Consider the following 13,683-nt stretch of genomic DNA (forward strand, 5'->3'; position numbering starts at 1 on the left):
ACACCAAGAAAATAAGACCACCATTTTAATATTCAATTACCTTAAAGAGTTGTGTTTAAATATTTAAAAGGTGACAATTTTATTATGGCTCTATTTTTCAGAGTCTTTGCATTTTAGAAATACATATTGAAATTTTTATGAATGCAACGGTCTGTGGGAAGCTTTAAATCCAATGGTGGGGTGGGGTGTGGGAGTGGCTGTGATGAAATAGATTTGAAATAAGATTGGCCATGAGTTGACAATGATTGAATCCAAGTGATGACGTATAGGACTTATTATGCTATTCTTTCTACCTATTCATATACACATTTTATTTTATTATTTATTTTTATTTTTTTAAAGATTTTATGTATTTACTCATGAGAGACACAGAGAGAGAGAGAGAGAGAGAAGCAGAGACACAGGCAGAGGGAGAAGCAGGCTCCATGCAGGGAGCCCGACATGGGACTTGATTCCAGATCTCCAGGATCTTCAGCCCTGGGCTGAAGGCGGCGCTAAACCACTGAGCCACCCGGGCTGCCCATCATATACACATTTTAAATTTCTCACTAAGAACCATGTTTTTAAGAATCCAATTTCCTCAAGGGTTGGCTTACAATTTTGTGGGTTATTTGACCTATATAATAATATGCTTATTGGTGAGGTCCACAACTTGATAGAATATCAATAGCTTTATGCCTCCACCAGCCTTCCACCATGACCGTAGGAGATAAATGCCAACCGGTAAAGCAGAAACAATGGTTCTCTCGTAACTCTTTCCAAATAGCTGCATACTTCTACAACCTGTCGCACTGTGAGAGGCCTAAAACTGCAATAGGTAAACTATTAAAATAATAAAAACAGTTTAATAAATCATAGTAATTATGAAAGAGCAATCAACATATCGTAAGAGTTTTCATAACTCAGAGTATGCTTGGGGAATTATTGTTAATTGCATCAAAGTACAAGGAGGACACCTGTCCACATCTGGCTTGGGGGTCACCTAGTTAGGGGGTCAGGTTTATTTTTTTTTGGGGGGGTCAGGTTTAGCACCAATTTCCAAATATGCTCAAGAAGCTGCAGCACCCAGACTTTGAGGCTGGACACTCTGCCTTCCTCCTTCGTTCCAGGCCCCCCCTAACTTGTTCAAAAATCTACAGAGCTGTGAATCTTGAAGGGCAGGATCTACCAGCATTCATTACAACTTCAGAGGTAGGAGGCTTCCAAGTTATATGAAATGTGTTCAGGGTATGTTCTTTGAACAGTAATTAAATATTCTATTATTTCAATGAATTTTTCAATGAAATATGCTATTTCAGTACAAGGAAACTGGAAAAAGCTTTGTTTTATGACCTGGAAGTGGAAATAGTCTAAGGGGAAACAGAGATAGATTTCTGGAAAGATGTCTAATGTGTTTATTTGTCTTCCAGAACTCCAAATAGTTGCATTGGCAGGCAGGCTGCTCTATAACTGCCCGCTTCTGAAGACTCAGAGGTGTTTACAGAAACTGAAAGTTCCAGCAGTATATTTCCATGAGCTCATTACCAGTTCTGTTATATCCTTTAGATGTTGCCTATACAAATGAGTATCCATGCAGTATAAACCCCTGCTCTGATATTTTGTTTTAATTACAACGTAGCAAAGTCAGATATGTAATTACTGTAACATCAGGGCATCCTTTTAGAATCCCTGCTTTGGTCACCATTATTCAAAGCAACTCCAATGCCATTTCTTGCCTGCCTCTTTATGCTAATCAGCCTAGCTCACTCGGCTCCTCCTCCTTCAGCTTCCCTTAAGAACTGTTCACTTTCAGCTGTCACGGAGGGTAACTCAGACCAGGCTTAGGAATCACTTGATTTAACTCAGCAGCACTTTAAAAATTTTGTGTCTATTACTCTAGCAGTCCTCTCTAAATACCAGAGGCATTAGATTTCATGTCAGCAGATGTCAAAAACTGCCAAAAACTGTAATTGGTTAGAAATAGTTATTTTGTAGGATTTTACATTATAAGGGGAAAGCTCCAAAGTGCTCTGAAATGAAAGAAGAATTAAGTTGTGTTTTTATCCAAACGAATTGGCATCTTTATATGTAGGGGAAGTTATGCTAGCAAATATTTATTTCAAGAACCATGACCAGGAAGCACTTTGGAAGTTTATTAGAGAAGTAAATGTTTTACACTCAAGGACAGGATCTGCATGTACCTCTGTGGCTCTGGGTATCTGGTGAAGATCATTTTAGGTAACTGACCAAGGGCAGGAAATGCCCCAGTGATACTGGACCCACAGCCATATTGCCAGCACCATGTCTACTATACAAAGAAAAGGCAGCAGCCACCTGTTTGACAGTTTGTCCACCTGTAAACTGAAGTTTCCAGAAGACCAGCGACAGCAAGGTGAGTCAGCCAGGCTAATGCACTATGTGTTCAGTGATTTCCTGGCCATTTGCACTCCAGGAAGAATGGTAGGCTGGGGAAGGACCTGGGGAACCTGGTTGTGAAATGCTTTACAATATTTGATTTTTTAACTCTGAGAATAGGCATAATAGTGATGCCTAAGGGTGAGTTAACTTGGATTCACTATTGGTTTTAAAGGACTATGGGAGACTATCAAGAATGCACATTCCTTGGACTTGTCATTATGAAGTTTATGTGCTTAAACTTCTGGCCACTGTCATTTTTCTAGAGTATACTAGCCTTGGGTAATTCAAAATACCCATCCAGGTAAAGCTGAATCAGCTACAAAGGGAATTTGCTGACACCAGCTTTAAGTTAGCCTGGAACTATCTTCCCCGTCCTGCCACTAATGTCACACTTTTGGATTTAAAGTTTAAACCTAATTTTTGCCTGGATCTCTGACTCATTTGTTTGTGGGAAAAATAAATATATTCTTGGCTCTTTCCCTGTTATAATGTAGGAACAGCTGGAGCCAGGCAGGGGAAAGTGTCGCATTTCACACGATGGGTGCTCATTCAGACTAAACTATCTACCTGGCAGCCATTTTCACCATCAATCTTTTTAAAATTTCAAATCCACTACCCAGCTGCATCAATTAGTGGCAGATGGTTGACATGAGTAGACAAGATGATCCCTCCAATCCATTCTGTCACTGACAGCAAGGGACACTTGAGAAAAAGGCAGGGTGCTGTCATAGATGACATCATCACTCCCCAGAGGTTAAGAATGGCCTCAGATATTTCTAACTTGCCTTCAATAGCTGCTGATGGATCTGTCTATGTATGGATCTAGGCTAAGAGCTTTTTATTTACTTTTCCATAGACATAGTTTTAGATTTTAGTGGAATGGAAAGTGTTGGCTAGCAGGCTAAAACCTCCCATTTCCAAGGTGGCATCTGTGTGCTGACATTTGCGTGAGCTGTCAGGCCACCTCCCTGCATTAGTTCCTGGACCTCATGCTGCACAAGGCTTGGCATAGTGTGGATAGAAAATATAATAAATGGAAACAGAAAAAACTTTTAGGACCATTCTGTATCATCAGGGATTATATAAGTTATTTTAAACTAACTGCCTTAGGATGTAAAGTCCTGGAATGTGCCAGGGTTTAATCACAGCACTGTAAAATTCTTGCCCTTCAATTAGTAAACCCTAATTCATCATAGGTTTTTTTGTTGGCTTTTCATTTTGTTTTAAATGTCTAAAGTAACCTCCCCCCTCCAATTCCTAACATATTTATTATATAAAATTTGTTAGGGGAGCATAAAGGAGGTGGTAAAAATCATCACCCAAAGATAGTTGCTATTAGCATTTTAATGTATAGTCTTGTAGCCTTTGCTTCTGTGCATATGTACAACTTATTCTTTTGCTTGATTTTTAAATAGAGTTATTTCATATGTCATTGTTTTGTAAACTGCTTTTTAATTTAATAATTGATTATGAACAAATTTCCATGTCATCATATATTCTTCTACAACCTTATTTTTAACAGTTGCATACTATTCCTTTATATGGATATAACAAATTTCTTAGGCAGTTCTCTATGATTAGATATTTTATTTTTATTTTTCACTATTACAAACAACATGTGTTTCACATAAGCTAATGGGTAAATAATTGCAGAGATAAGATTTTTTTTGGGGGATACATTCTTAGTGGTGGAATTGTGAGGTCAAGGATATGTATGTTTCTAAGATTTTGTGTTCGTTTTTTTGCCAATTGGTCCTCCAATCAGAAGTTCAGGGGTATATTCTCAGTAGTACTAGGCATTATTTTTAAAAATCTCCCCCAATTTTATAAGTGGAAATACCATCCCGCTGTTGTTTTAATTTAAGGAAGGCTGTCTTAATGTTCTCTCCTCTTATTGGCCATAACCAGAGGACACTGGAAAAATCATTATGATGACATACTTCCCAAAATACCAACAAGACTAGAAGTCTGGTCTCTTTACTCATACTGAAGCTTTTGCCTAGAATGTTTTGAAAGCAACCATATTCTTCCACAACCGAGTCTCAAAATATCAGCCCACATAAACCACAATCCATAAAGTTGTAAAGTATGCTAATGCGATCCGGACTGGCCATTGACTGCTGCAAGAACTGTCATTGAGAGGTCTGAATTGACAAGTGACACTGGGCAGTGTTTGCTATGCTGTTAAATAGCATACTAGTTAGTGTTTGAGAGTTTAAAAGTATTCATTGAGTATGGTGGCCTTGGTTTTTCCTCCAAGCTATATTTGCACCTTGCTATTATGCAAAGTTTAGCGAAGTTCCAAGAAAGCAAAGCCATTAGTTTCAGAGAGTGAGGTCCAGCTGTGGATTTATTCACGGAAGCATTCTGAGTTTGTGGTTTTGGCCTACCCTCAGCCACACCAAGGTTCCAGCTTTTTAAGTTAACATATAGATCATAATTAACTGACATTTAACTCTTGAGAGGGCATAACCAGATTCAACATGTATATACTTTCTAACCCTCCATGCTCTATGTTAAAGCGCTTTATGTTATAAAACTACTTTTTGGATGATCACTTAGATAAAAGTCACTTATTCTTTAGCAGCTATCTGAACAATGACTATGCAAAGCACTGTGCCAGTCACTGGGCACATCAGTTGAATCAAGCCAACTAAGCCACGGTTTCCAGTCTACGTGGTATTTATATTCTACAGCAACAGATTCAATATAGTCCAGAACCAAAGGTCAGTAGGCTGGCTCCTCTCTCTAACTGTTGCTGTCTGATAGCTTCTGTGAGAGTTCAAATCCGTTTATCTATAACATTGATCTGAGACTATATTTGTAAACATTGATTTATGCCTACAAAATTTCAACAAAGTTCAGTACACATTACTGTATGTACTAGGCAAACTTAACCAGATTTATGTTTTATAATGCTGTAGGCTAAAAATTACACAATTTTCAATACATTTCCTTATTCAATTCTTACAATAATCAGGTGAGGTAGTATATTAATCAAGATTCTCCAGAGAAACAGAATCTATAGGATGTGTGTGTTTGTGTATGTGTGTATGTGTGTGGATAGATAGAGACAGAGACAGAGATAAAGATAGAAATTTATTGAAGGGGAACCTGGGTGGCTCAGTCAGTTGAGTGTCTGACTTGAATTCGGCTCAGGTCAAGATCTTAGGGTCCTGGAATTGAGCCTCCACTGGGGCTCCGAGCTTGGTGTGGAGTCTGCTTGAGACTCTCTCCCTTTCCTTCTGCCCCTCCCTGCACTTGCATTCTCTCTCTCTCTGTCTTTCAAATAAATAAATAATCTTTTAAAATAAAAAAATATATATTTTAAGATATTGCCTCACACAATTGGGAAACTGGCAAGTCCAAAATCCTCTGTGTGGGCCATCAGGCTATAGTCCCAGGCAAAGAGCTGACCAACGTTGTGGTTGAAATCCGAAAGCAGTCTACTGGTAGAATTCCTTCTTGCTTAGGGCAGGTCAGTCTTTTGTTATGTCCAGACCTTCAGCTGATTAGACGAGGCCCACCAACATCCTAGAGAGCAATCTGCTCTACTCACAGTCCATCAGTTTAAATGTCAATCTCATCCAAAAGCACCCTCACAAAACATCCAGAATAATGTTTGACCAGATATCAGGCACTGTGGTGCAGCCAAGTTGACACATAAAGTTAACCATTGTTAATGTTCAGCCATTGTTAATGGATAATGCAGCATTATCCTCAATTTCAAAGATGTGAAAACTGGGAATCCTCAAAGTCAAGTGATTTTTCCAAGGTTATGTAGTTATTTAGGCCTACTTTCTGCTATATATAGCTAACTCGTAAAATCCATTATTCCTAATGTTACAATGTTTAATTTTCTTCATTGATTCATATCAAAGGATCTTCTCTGCAAATACTCAAGATGCATTGAGATTCCTTCTGAATTTGCTTGTTCTGACACCAGCTGGGTGTGCTACTAATTAATCCAATTCTGGCATTATCCAGACTTAGTAACTCAAAAAGTTGAGGGCTCAGTCTCATAAGACTGATCATTTCAAAACATCAGCCACAAATTTCAGGTGTCTCCAAGCCACCTGCATTTCTGCCTGCATGGCTACAAATTGAAGGCCTCCCACAACTCTCCCAGGTTTTAAAATTTGCTAAATGACTCATAGAACTCAAGAAAGCCCTGTATTTTTTATTACCATTTTATTATAAGGGAAGTAAATGAATAGCCTGCTGAAGAGATACATAAGGCAAGGTGTGGGAAGGCTCTGAGCACAGGAGTTCTGTCCTCGTGGAGTCAGGATATACCACTCTTCCAGAACATCAGTAAGATCACCAACTAGGAGTCTTGTTCTGTCTGCAAAACCATTTTACTCACATTTAAAGGCACAGATTGGTGGAAACAAATATAGACTACTTTAAAATAATTAGAAAGGAGAGAGTTCATATTCTATTAGATTTGATCACATTCAAGCTCCCACCCACTACAGGAGTCCTTTCCATTGAAAACTCCTTAATGGATGGCCATATATATATAAGGATTTGGAAAATATATGTGATGGCTTAAATTTCATTTTCCCACCTCACACTCATTAGGATGGCTACTATCAAAAGAAAAAAAACTTGGAAAATAACAAGTGTTGGCATGAATGTGGAGAAATTAGAATTCTTATCCATTGTTGGTGGGAATACAAAATGGTACATCTGCTGTGGAAAACGGTATGACAGTCCCTCAAAAACTAAAAATAGAATTATCACGTGATCCAACAATTTTACTTTTGGGTATAAACCGAAAAGAAGTGACAGCAGAGACTCAAATAGTTACTTTACACCAACGCTCATTAGCAGCATTATTCACAATAGCCAAAAAGTGGAAGCAACCCATCGTCCATTGACAAATGAATAGATGGACAAAATGTGGTGTATACATATGATAAAATATTATTCAGCCTTAAAGAGAAAGGAAATTCTGACACATGCTACGGCATGGATGAATCTTGAGGACATTATGCCAAATGAAATAAGCAAGTCACAAAAAGATAAATACTACATGATTCTACTAATATGAGATTGCTAGAGTTGTCATTCACCAAAACAGAAAGCAGAATGGCAGTTGCCAAGGGCTGGGAGAGGGAATAAGAGGTTATTATTTAATGTTATAGTGTTTCAGTTTTGTGAGATGAATAGGTTCTAAAGATTGGTTGCACAACAGTGTGAATGCAGTTAGCACTATTGAACTGCTCACTTAAAAATGATTAAGATGCTAATTTATGGTATCTGTATTTTACCAAAAATTTTTTAAAGCCATAGCTGCCCAAAGCCAGCCCTAATTAAATTTCTGAATATGAACTTTAAATAGTAAAAACCAAGATGCCTGGGTTGCTCAGTGGTTTAGTGCCTGCCTTCGGCCCAGGGCGTAGTCCCGGAGTCCCGAGATCAAGTCCCACATCGGACTCCCTGCATGGAGCCTGCTTCTCCCTCTGCCTGTGTCTCTGCCTCTCTCTGTGTCTCTCATGAATAAATAAATAAAATATTTTTTAAAAAAAGCAAAGACAAAACAACCTTCATTTTCACTTTTCCTAAAACCAAAACTAGAAGAAAACATCCTGCTCATCTCTGATTCCCAAGAGTTAGTTTTTTGAAAATTTTAATGAAATTAATAAACTCTTAATTTCCATAAAAGGAAACAAAACATTACCTCTATTAGAAATGACAGAGAGTGTCATTATAGATCCTATAGCTATTAGAAGGATAATAAAGGAATATTATGATTAACGCTGTGCCAGAAAGATGCAAAAAAAATTTTTTTCAACTGCCATTCATGCAGAAACTCTAAAAGGATTTAGAATAGAAGGGAATTTCCTCAACCTGATAAAGAATATATTTGAAAAACTGACAGCTAACATAGTACTTTCACTATCAATGAAAGATTTAATACTTTCCTACTAAGATTGGGAAGAAAATAAGGATGTCTGCTATAAGCACTTCTATTCAACATTATGGAATAGGACTGAAGGTCCTAGCCAGTGTAGTAGGTTAAGAAAAAGAAATAGAAGTCTCACATATTGGAAAGAAAAACTATATTCACAGATGAATGATATTCGGTATAGAAAAATCTTTAGGAATCTACTTTAGGAAAAAATAGTAGAACTAATAAATGAGTTTACCAAGGTCACAGGATAACAGTGTACAAAGTCAATATACAAAAAAAAAAAAAAGTATTTCTATATATTAGCAAAGAATGAATGGAAATTGAAATTTTTTATTCTTTTAGTAGTACCTTTTTTATAAAAAAATACTTAAGTATTAATTTAACAAAATATGTGCAAGACCTATACACTTAAAACAAATAAACATTGCAGAGAAAAATTAAAGAAGATGAACTAAATACACAAATTGGAAGACTCAATATTGTTAAGATATCAATCCTCCTCAGATGGATCTAAAGAGTCAAGGTCATCTCAATCAAAATTCCTCCAGACACTTTTCTTTTTCATTGACAAGCTAATTTAAAATTTATAAGTAAATGCAAAGAACCTAAAATAGCTAGATGAATCTTGAAAAAGAAGAACAAAGGTGGCAACTTATGCTTTGGATTTCAGGCCATAATAATCAAGATGGCGTAATATTGGTATAAGGAGAGAAAATTGATTATTGAAACAGAAGAGGGAGCCCAGAAATTGACACATTCATTTTTGGCCAATTGATTTTTGACAAAGATACTAAGATGATTCAAAGAAAGAAAAGATGGTATTTTTTGAAATAGCTCTGGAACAAATGGCTAAAGATGTCACTTAAAATGGACCTTGTTACCGTCCTCACACAAAACTTAGTTTGAGATAAATATGAAAACACAAAAGCTTAGGAACACATAGGAAAATATTTTCACAAATTTGTAATAGATAATTTTTAGACAGACACGAAAAAATAAACTAGACTATAAACATTAAAACTATTTGTTGTTTAAAAGATAGCATTTTTGATACAAGAAAAGAGAAGACTGAGGGGCACCTGGGTAGCTCAGTCAGTTAAGCATCTGCCTTCGGCTTATATCAGAACCCTGGGGTCCTGGGATCTAGCCCCATGCTAGATCACTGCTCAGTGAGGAGCCTTCTTTTCCCTTACCTCCTCGCTCTTGCTATCTCTGTCACTATCTCTGTCTCTCTCTCTCAAATAATAAAGTATTAAAAAAAAAGAGAGAAGACTGGGAGAAAACATTTGTGATATATAGATCTGAAAAAAAAGCTTGTAATCGGAATATGTAAAGAACTCAGCATAAACCATTTGATTTAAAAATAGGCAAATGATCTGACACTTTAGAAAAAGGTTATACAAATGTCCAATAAGCACATCAGAAAATGCTGAACATAATTAGTCATCAGAAAAATGCAAATTAAAAACACTGTGAGAGGGACGCCTGGGTGGTTCAGTGGTTACACATGCCTTCGGCCCAGAGCATGATCCCGGAGTCCTGGGATCAAGTCCCACATCAGGCTCCCTGCATGGAGGCTGCTTCAATCTCTGCCTCTCTCTGTGTCTCTCATGAATAAATAAATAAAATCTTAAAAAAAAAAAGAGAGAGAGAGAGCACTGTGAGAGATCACTTCACATCCACTAGAATGGCTCAAGTTAAAAACACCAATGATGATGTGTTGCGGAGAACATGGAACAACCAGAAGTCCCATTTATTGTTGTGAAGTGGTATGACCACTTTGGAAAATAGTCTGGCAGTTTCTTTTATAGTTAAATCTATGCCTACCCTATGATCCTCTATTACATTCTTTAAAAAAAAAAAAAGATTTTATTTATTTATTTATTCATAAGAGACAGAGAGAGAGAGTGAGAGAGACAGGCAGAGGGAGAAGCAGGCTCCATGCAGGGAACCCGACATGGGACTCGATCCCGGATCTCTAGGATCAGGCCCTGGGCTGAAGGCAGCGCTAAACCACTGAGCCACCCAGGCTGCCCCCTCTGTTACATTCTTAGGTATTTTCCCAAGAGAAATGGAAATGACAGGTCCACCAAAAGCTTGCAGAGGAATGTTCATAGTAGATTGTATACCTGTGAACTCCAACATGTGAACAACCCAGATGTACATAAGCAGATAAATGGATAAGCAAACTGTGGCATGTCCGTAAACTGGAATACTACCCAGTAGTAGAAAAGGAATAAATTTACTGATACACGTAACCACATAGATGAATCTGAGATTGTACGACATTTTGGGGTTGAAGACAAGAGGCTGGCCCTATGGGATGAATCTTGGCACACATGTAGCTTAGATAGCAGGGTGCTGCTGCACACAGGCTGGTAACCTCTGGCAATAGCATCCATCCTAATCCGTATGCTGTGTTACAGAAGGCCATCTATTGAGGATGCTCTAGACACCTCAGATGGTAAGTTCTACTAGGAGGCCTATAAGATCCTTTCAAAACCAAGATTCTGCGACTGCCCCTAATTCTTTCATTCATTTTGATGTTGTCTCCTCAACTGTGTTGTAACAGTTCTTTGGGAGCAGTTGCCTGGGTTTATACCAGGACAAGCACGGTGCTAACATGTCACCTATAAACAAATCACATTTTGTCATATGCCAGGCACTGTTTTAAGCACTTTGCATGTGTTAGCTCATTTCTTTATGAAAGTCCTGTGAGGTAGATAATATCAAGACCTCATAGCTGGGGTCTTCTCTAAGATCCTAACCTAAGAAACTCCAGAGCCTGTGCTTTAGCCCATGGTCTCTTCCTCTTATGGGGGCACAAAATAGATGCTCAACTAAGTACCTGAAAATGATCTGTGTGGTGGCTGGCCCTTGAACTCAGTTTGTGGTTCAGTTTAAAAGGTGTTGTTATTGAAGTCAGCAATCAATTTCTATATAAACTGCTCACCACATCCAACTGTCTCCCAACAGGGTGTATTTGACTCTAAAACAAATAAGGTGATAAAGTGGCCTGTTTACCAGGCTAGTGGTTTTCACTTAAATCTAAATAGCTTCATGGTCTCCATCTCTTACACTGCACAAAGTGTGAAAGATAGCAATGTACCACTTTTAGAACTGGGCCGATATGGCCTTGGAGAAATGATTTGGATTTTAACAAAAGAAACAAGAAGTGTCCAAAACTCCAAATTAAAAAGGGGTTAAGTAAGAGCCATTATTATCATTCGTTATTTTATTTAAACTGAAGACTCTATTCAAAGTGCTGGCTCAACTATTATATTAAATCATTAACTTGACTTGAAATCTTAACATTTAAGCAAGGTAAGTTTCACACCTGAGTTGCTTTTTAATGAAATCTGCTGGTAAAACTAGCATAACATCCAAAAGTCAGGATTCAAAATGCAGTAAATACCCGTCTTCCTTCTACCTAGTGATCAAATGACTCACCCTGTGTGGATGGGCAATAAGTAAGCGCAAGGTCATAGGAGAAAGATCCAGACTACTGGCAAGAGCTGATAGTCTGAAGGTGGCTTTTGATACTAACTAGAGCCACAGCAAAAGGGCTTTGTCCAGGAGACAGAGGTTAAACTCTAACGGAGGAAATGCAAACTGACCTATATACTCGAACAGGAGAAAGAAGAAAGACTTTTGTAAGTGTCCTGTATCAGTGCAAGATGGGCTTCATGTCTGAAAAGAACCCAAGGCTAACAGGACACAAATTCCTTTCCCTCAGCAGATGCAGAGAAACTACCAGACCTCCAGACACTACAGCTCAGTAATTTGATTGTCCCTCTCAGGTAGGGATCTGTAATGACTGGTTTAAATAATTGGCACCAACCTTTCTTGCTCTCATAAAAGGAGGTAATTCATGACAAGAAGGTATGTGACCATCTGGAGAGGACAGAGTTAAGCAAGGAAGATAGCCTTCTTTTTGGAAATGGGTGTTTTAGGTCTAAGGCTGTGTTAAACTTTAGTTGTCTTGCAGAGAAATGGAGGCACAGATAATGATTTGTGTGTATGTGTGTTTTTATAAACTGAGTGTGAGTAAGACTTATACCAGTGCCACGGATTATGAGGAGCTGTTTCTTCAACAAGACCAACTTTGACATAAGGAACTTCATTCTCAAGTATGGATTAATGTTTTGATATTATTTGCCATTTTTCTTTCTGAAAATTGACTAAGCTAAATTTAAATAGTAGAAGTGATTGTAGGATAAAGCAAAGTAGATTTTAAGGGACTCGTAGCAAACAACTCCAGCTACAAACATAAAGGGAAAAAAACAAAGATTTAGAAACCAAATCTTCAAAAAACACCATAATAGAGGTGCCAAACATCTTTCTATCTTTGTAAATATTTCTCACATTTTAAGGCTTAAATTCAAAATATTGTTATTGTTGATGACCATGCTCATACCAGGCACATAATGTTTATTAAATAAATCATGACTTATCCCCCTCAAAGTTCATCCAAGTGGTTAATATTCCTCAATCACTGAATACTAGAGCTTCACACTCCACTTAGGCCAACTGATCGTCACCAGAACACTAAAATCAGAGGAGAGAAGTGACTTACTCAAAGTTTATAGTTAGGGCAAAAAGCTGGTACTGTACTCCTTCTATGTCTGAGAATTTTATCATGTAAGGGCCAGCATAAGAAAAAGGACCTAAAATGGCTAAAAAAATTAAGACAAGATAAACTTGCATTTTATCTCATTTAGAATACCCGTTGAAAGAGTACTTATTTGTATAATAATCCTAATATTAAGCATGTAGAGAAAATGATGAGTATACAAGGGGCGAGGAAGGAGAAACAGGAAATGTGAGGAGGCAAGGAACCGGGCGCTAGAGAGAAATATGCAGCCAATATGAGAACAAGGAAAAGAAGAGAAGGCAAAGGAAAAAAAGCTGATTTAAAAAAAAAAAAAGGGCCAAAATATGCTACATACACACACTGGAATATTTATTCAGCCTTATAAAGGAATGAAATTCTTCATACATGCTCCAGCATAGATGAACCTTGAAGGTATTATGCTCAGAGAAATAAGTCAGATACAAAATGATGAATATTGTATGACTCCACTTACACGAGGTGTCCTAGAGCAGTTGGATTCATAGAATGAGAGAGCTGAGTGTGGTTACAGGGTCTGGGGACAGTCAGATGAGGGGTTAGTGCTTCGTGGGCAGCGTTTCAGTCTGGGATGATGAAAAAGTTCTCGAGATGGATGGTGGTGATAGTTATGCCTCAGTGCGAATATACTTAATGTCACTGAACTGTACATTTTAAATAGTTAAATGAGAAATTTTATGTATATTTTCCGCAGTAAAAACCAAAAAACAACATTTAAATCACTTGATTACTGTAT

General features: G+C 37.6%; 1 protein-coding gene across 1 annotated transcript in view; it reads left to right on the forward strand.

Annotated features, from left to right (window-relative positions):
- Positions 1 to 1,777: 1,777 nt before the first annotated feature.
- RANBP3L (RAN binding protein 3 like) overlaps positions 1,778 to 13,683 on the forward strand; it is a 43,832-nt gene continuing 31,926 nt past the window's right edge. Inside the window, exon 1 of the mRNA XM_077896205.1 lies at positions 1,778 to 2,371. Coding sequence (XP_077752331.1) covers positions 2,281 to 2,371 — 91 coding nt within the window. The 5' untranslated portion in view covers positions 1,778 to 2,280. The remainder of the gene's footprint in view (positions 2,372 to 13,683) is intronic.

Source organism: Canis aureus, chromosome 4, assembly GCF_053574225.1.
Source record: "Canis aureus isolate CA01 chromosome 4, VMU_Caureus_v.1.0, whole genome shotgun sequence".
Lineage (NCBI taxonomy): Eukaryota > Metazoa > Chordata > Mammalia > Carnivora > Canidae > Canis > Canis aureus.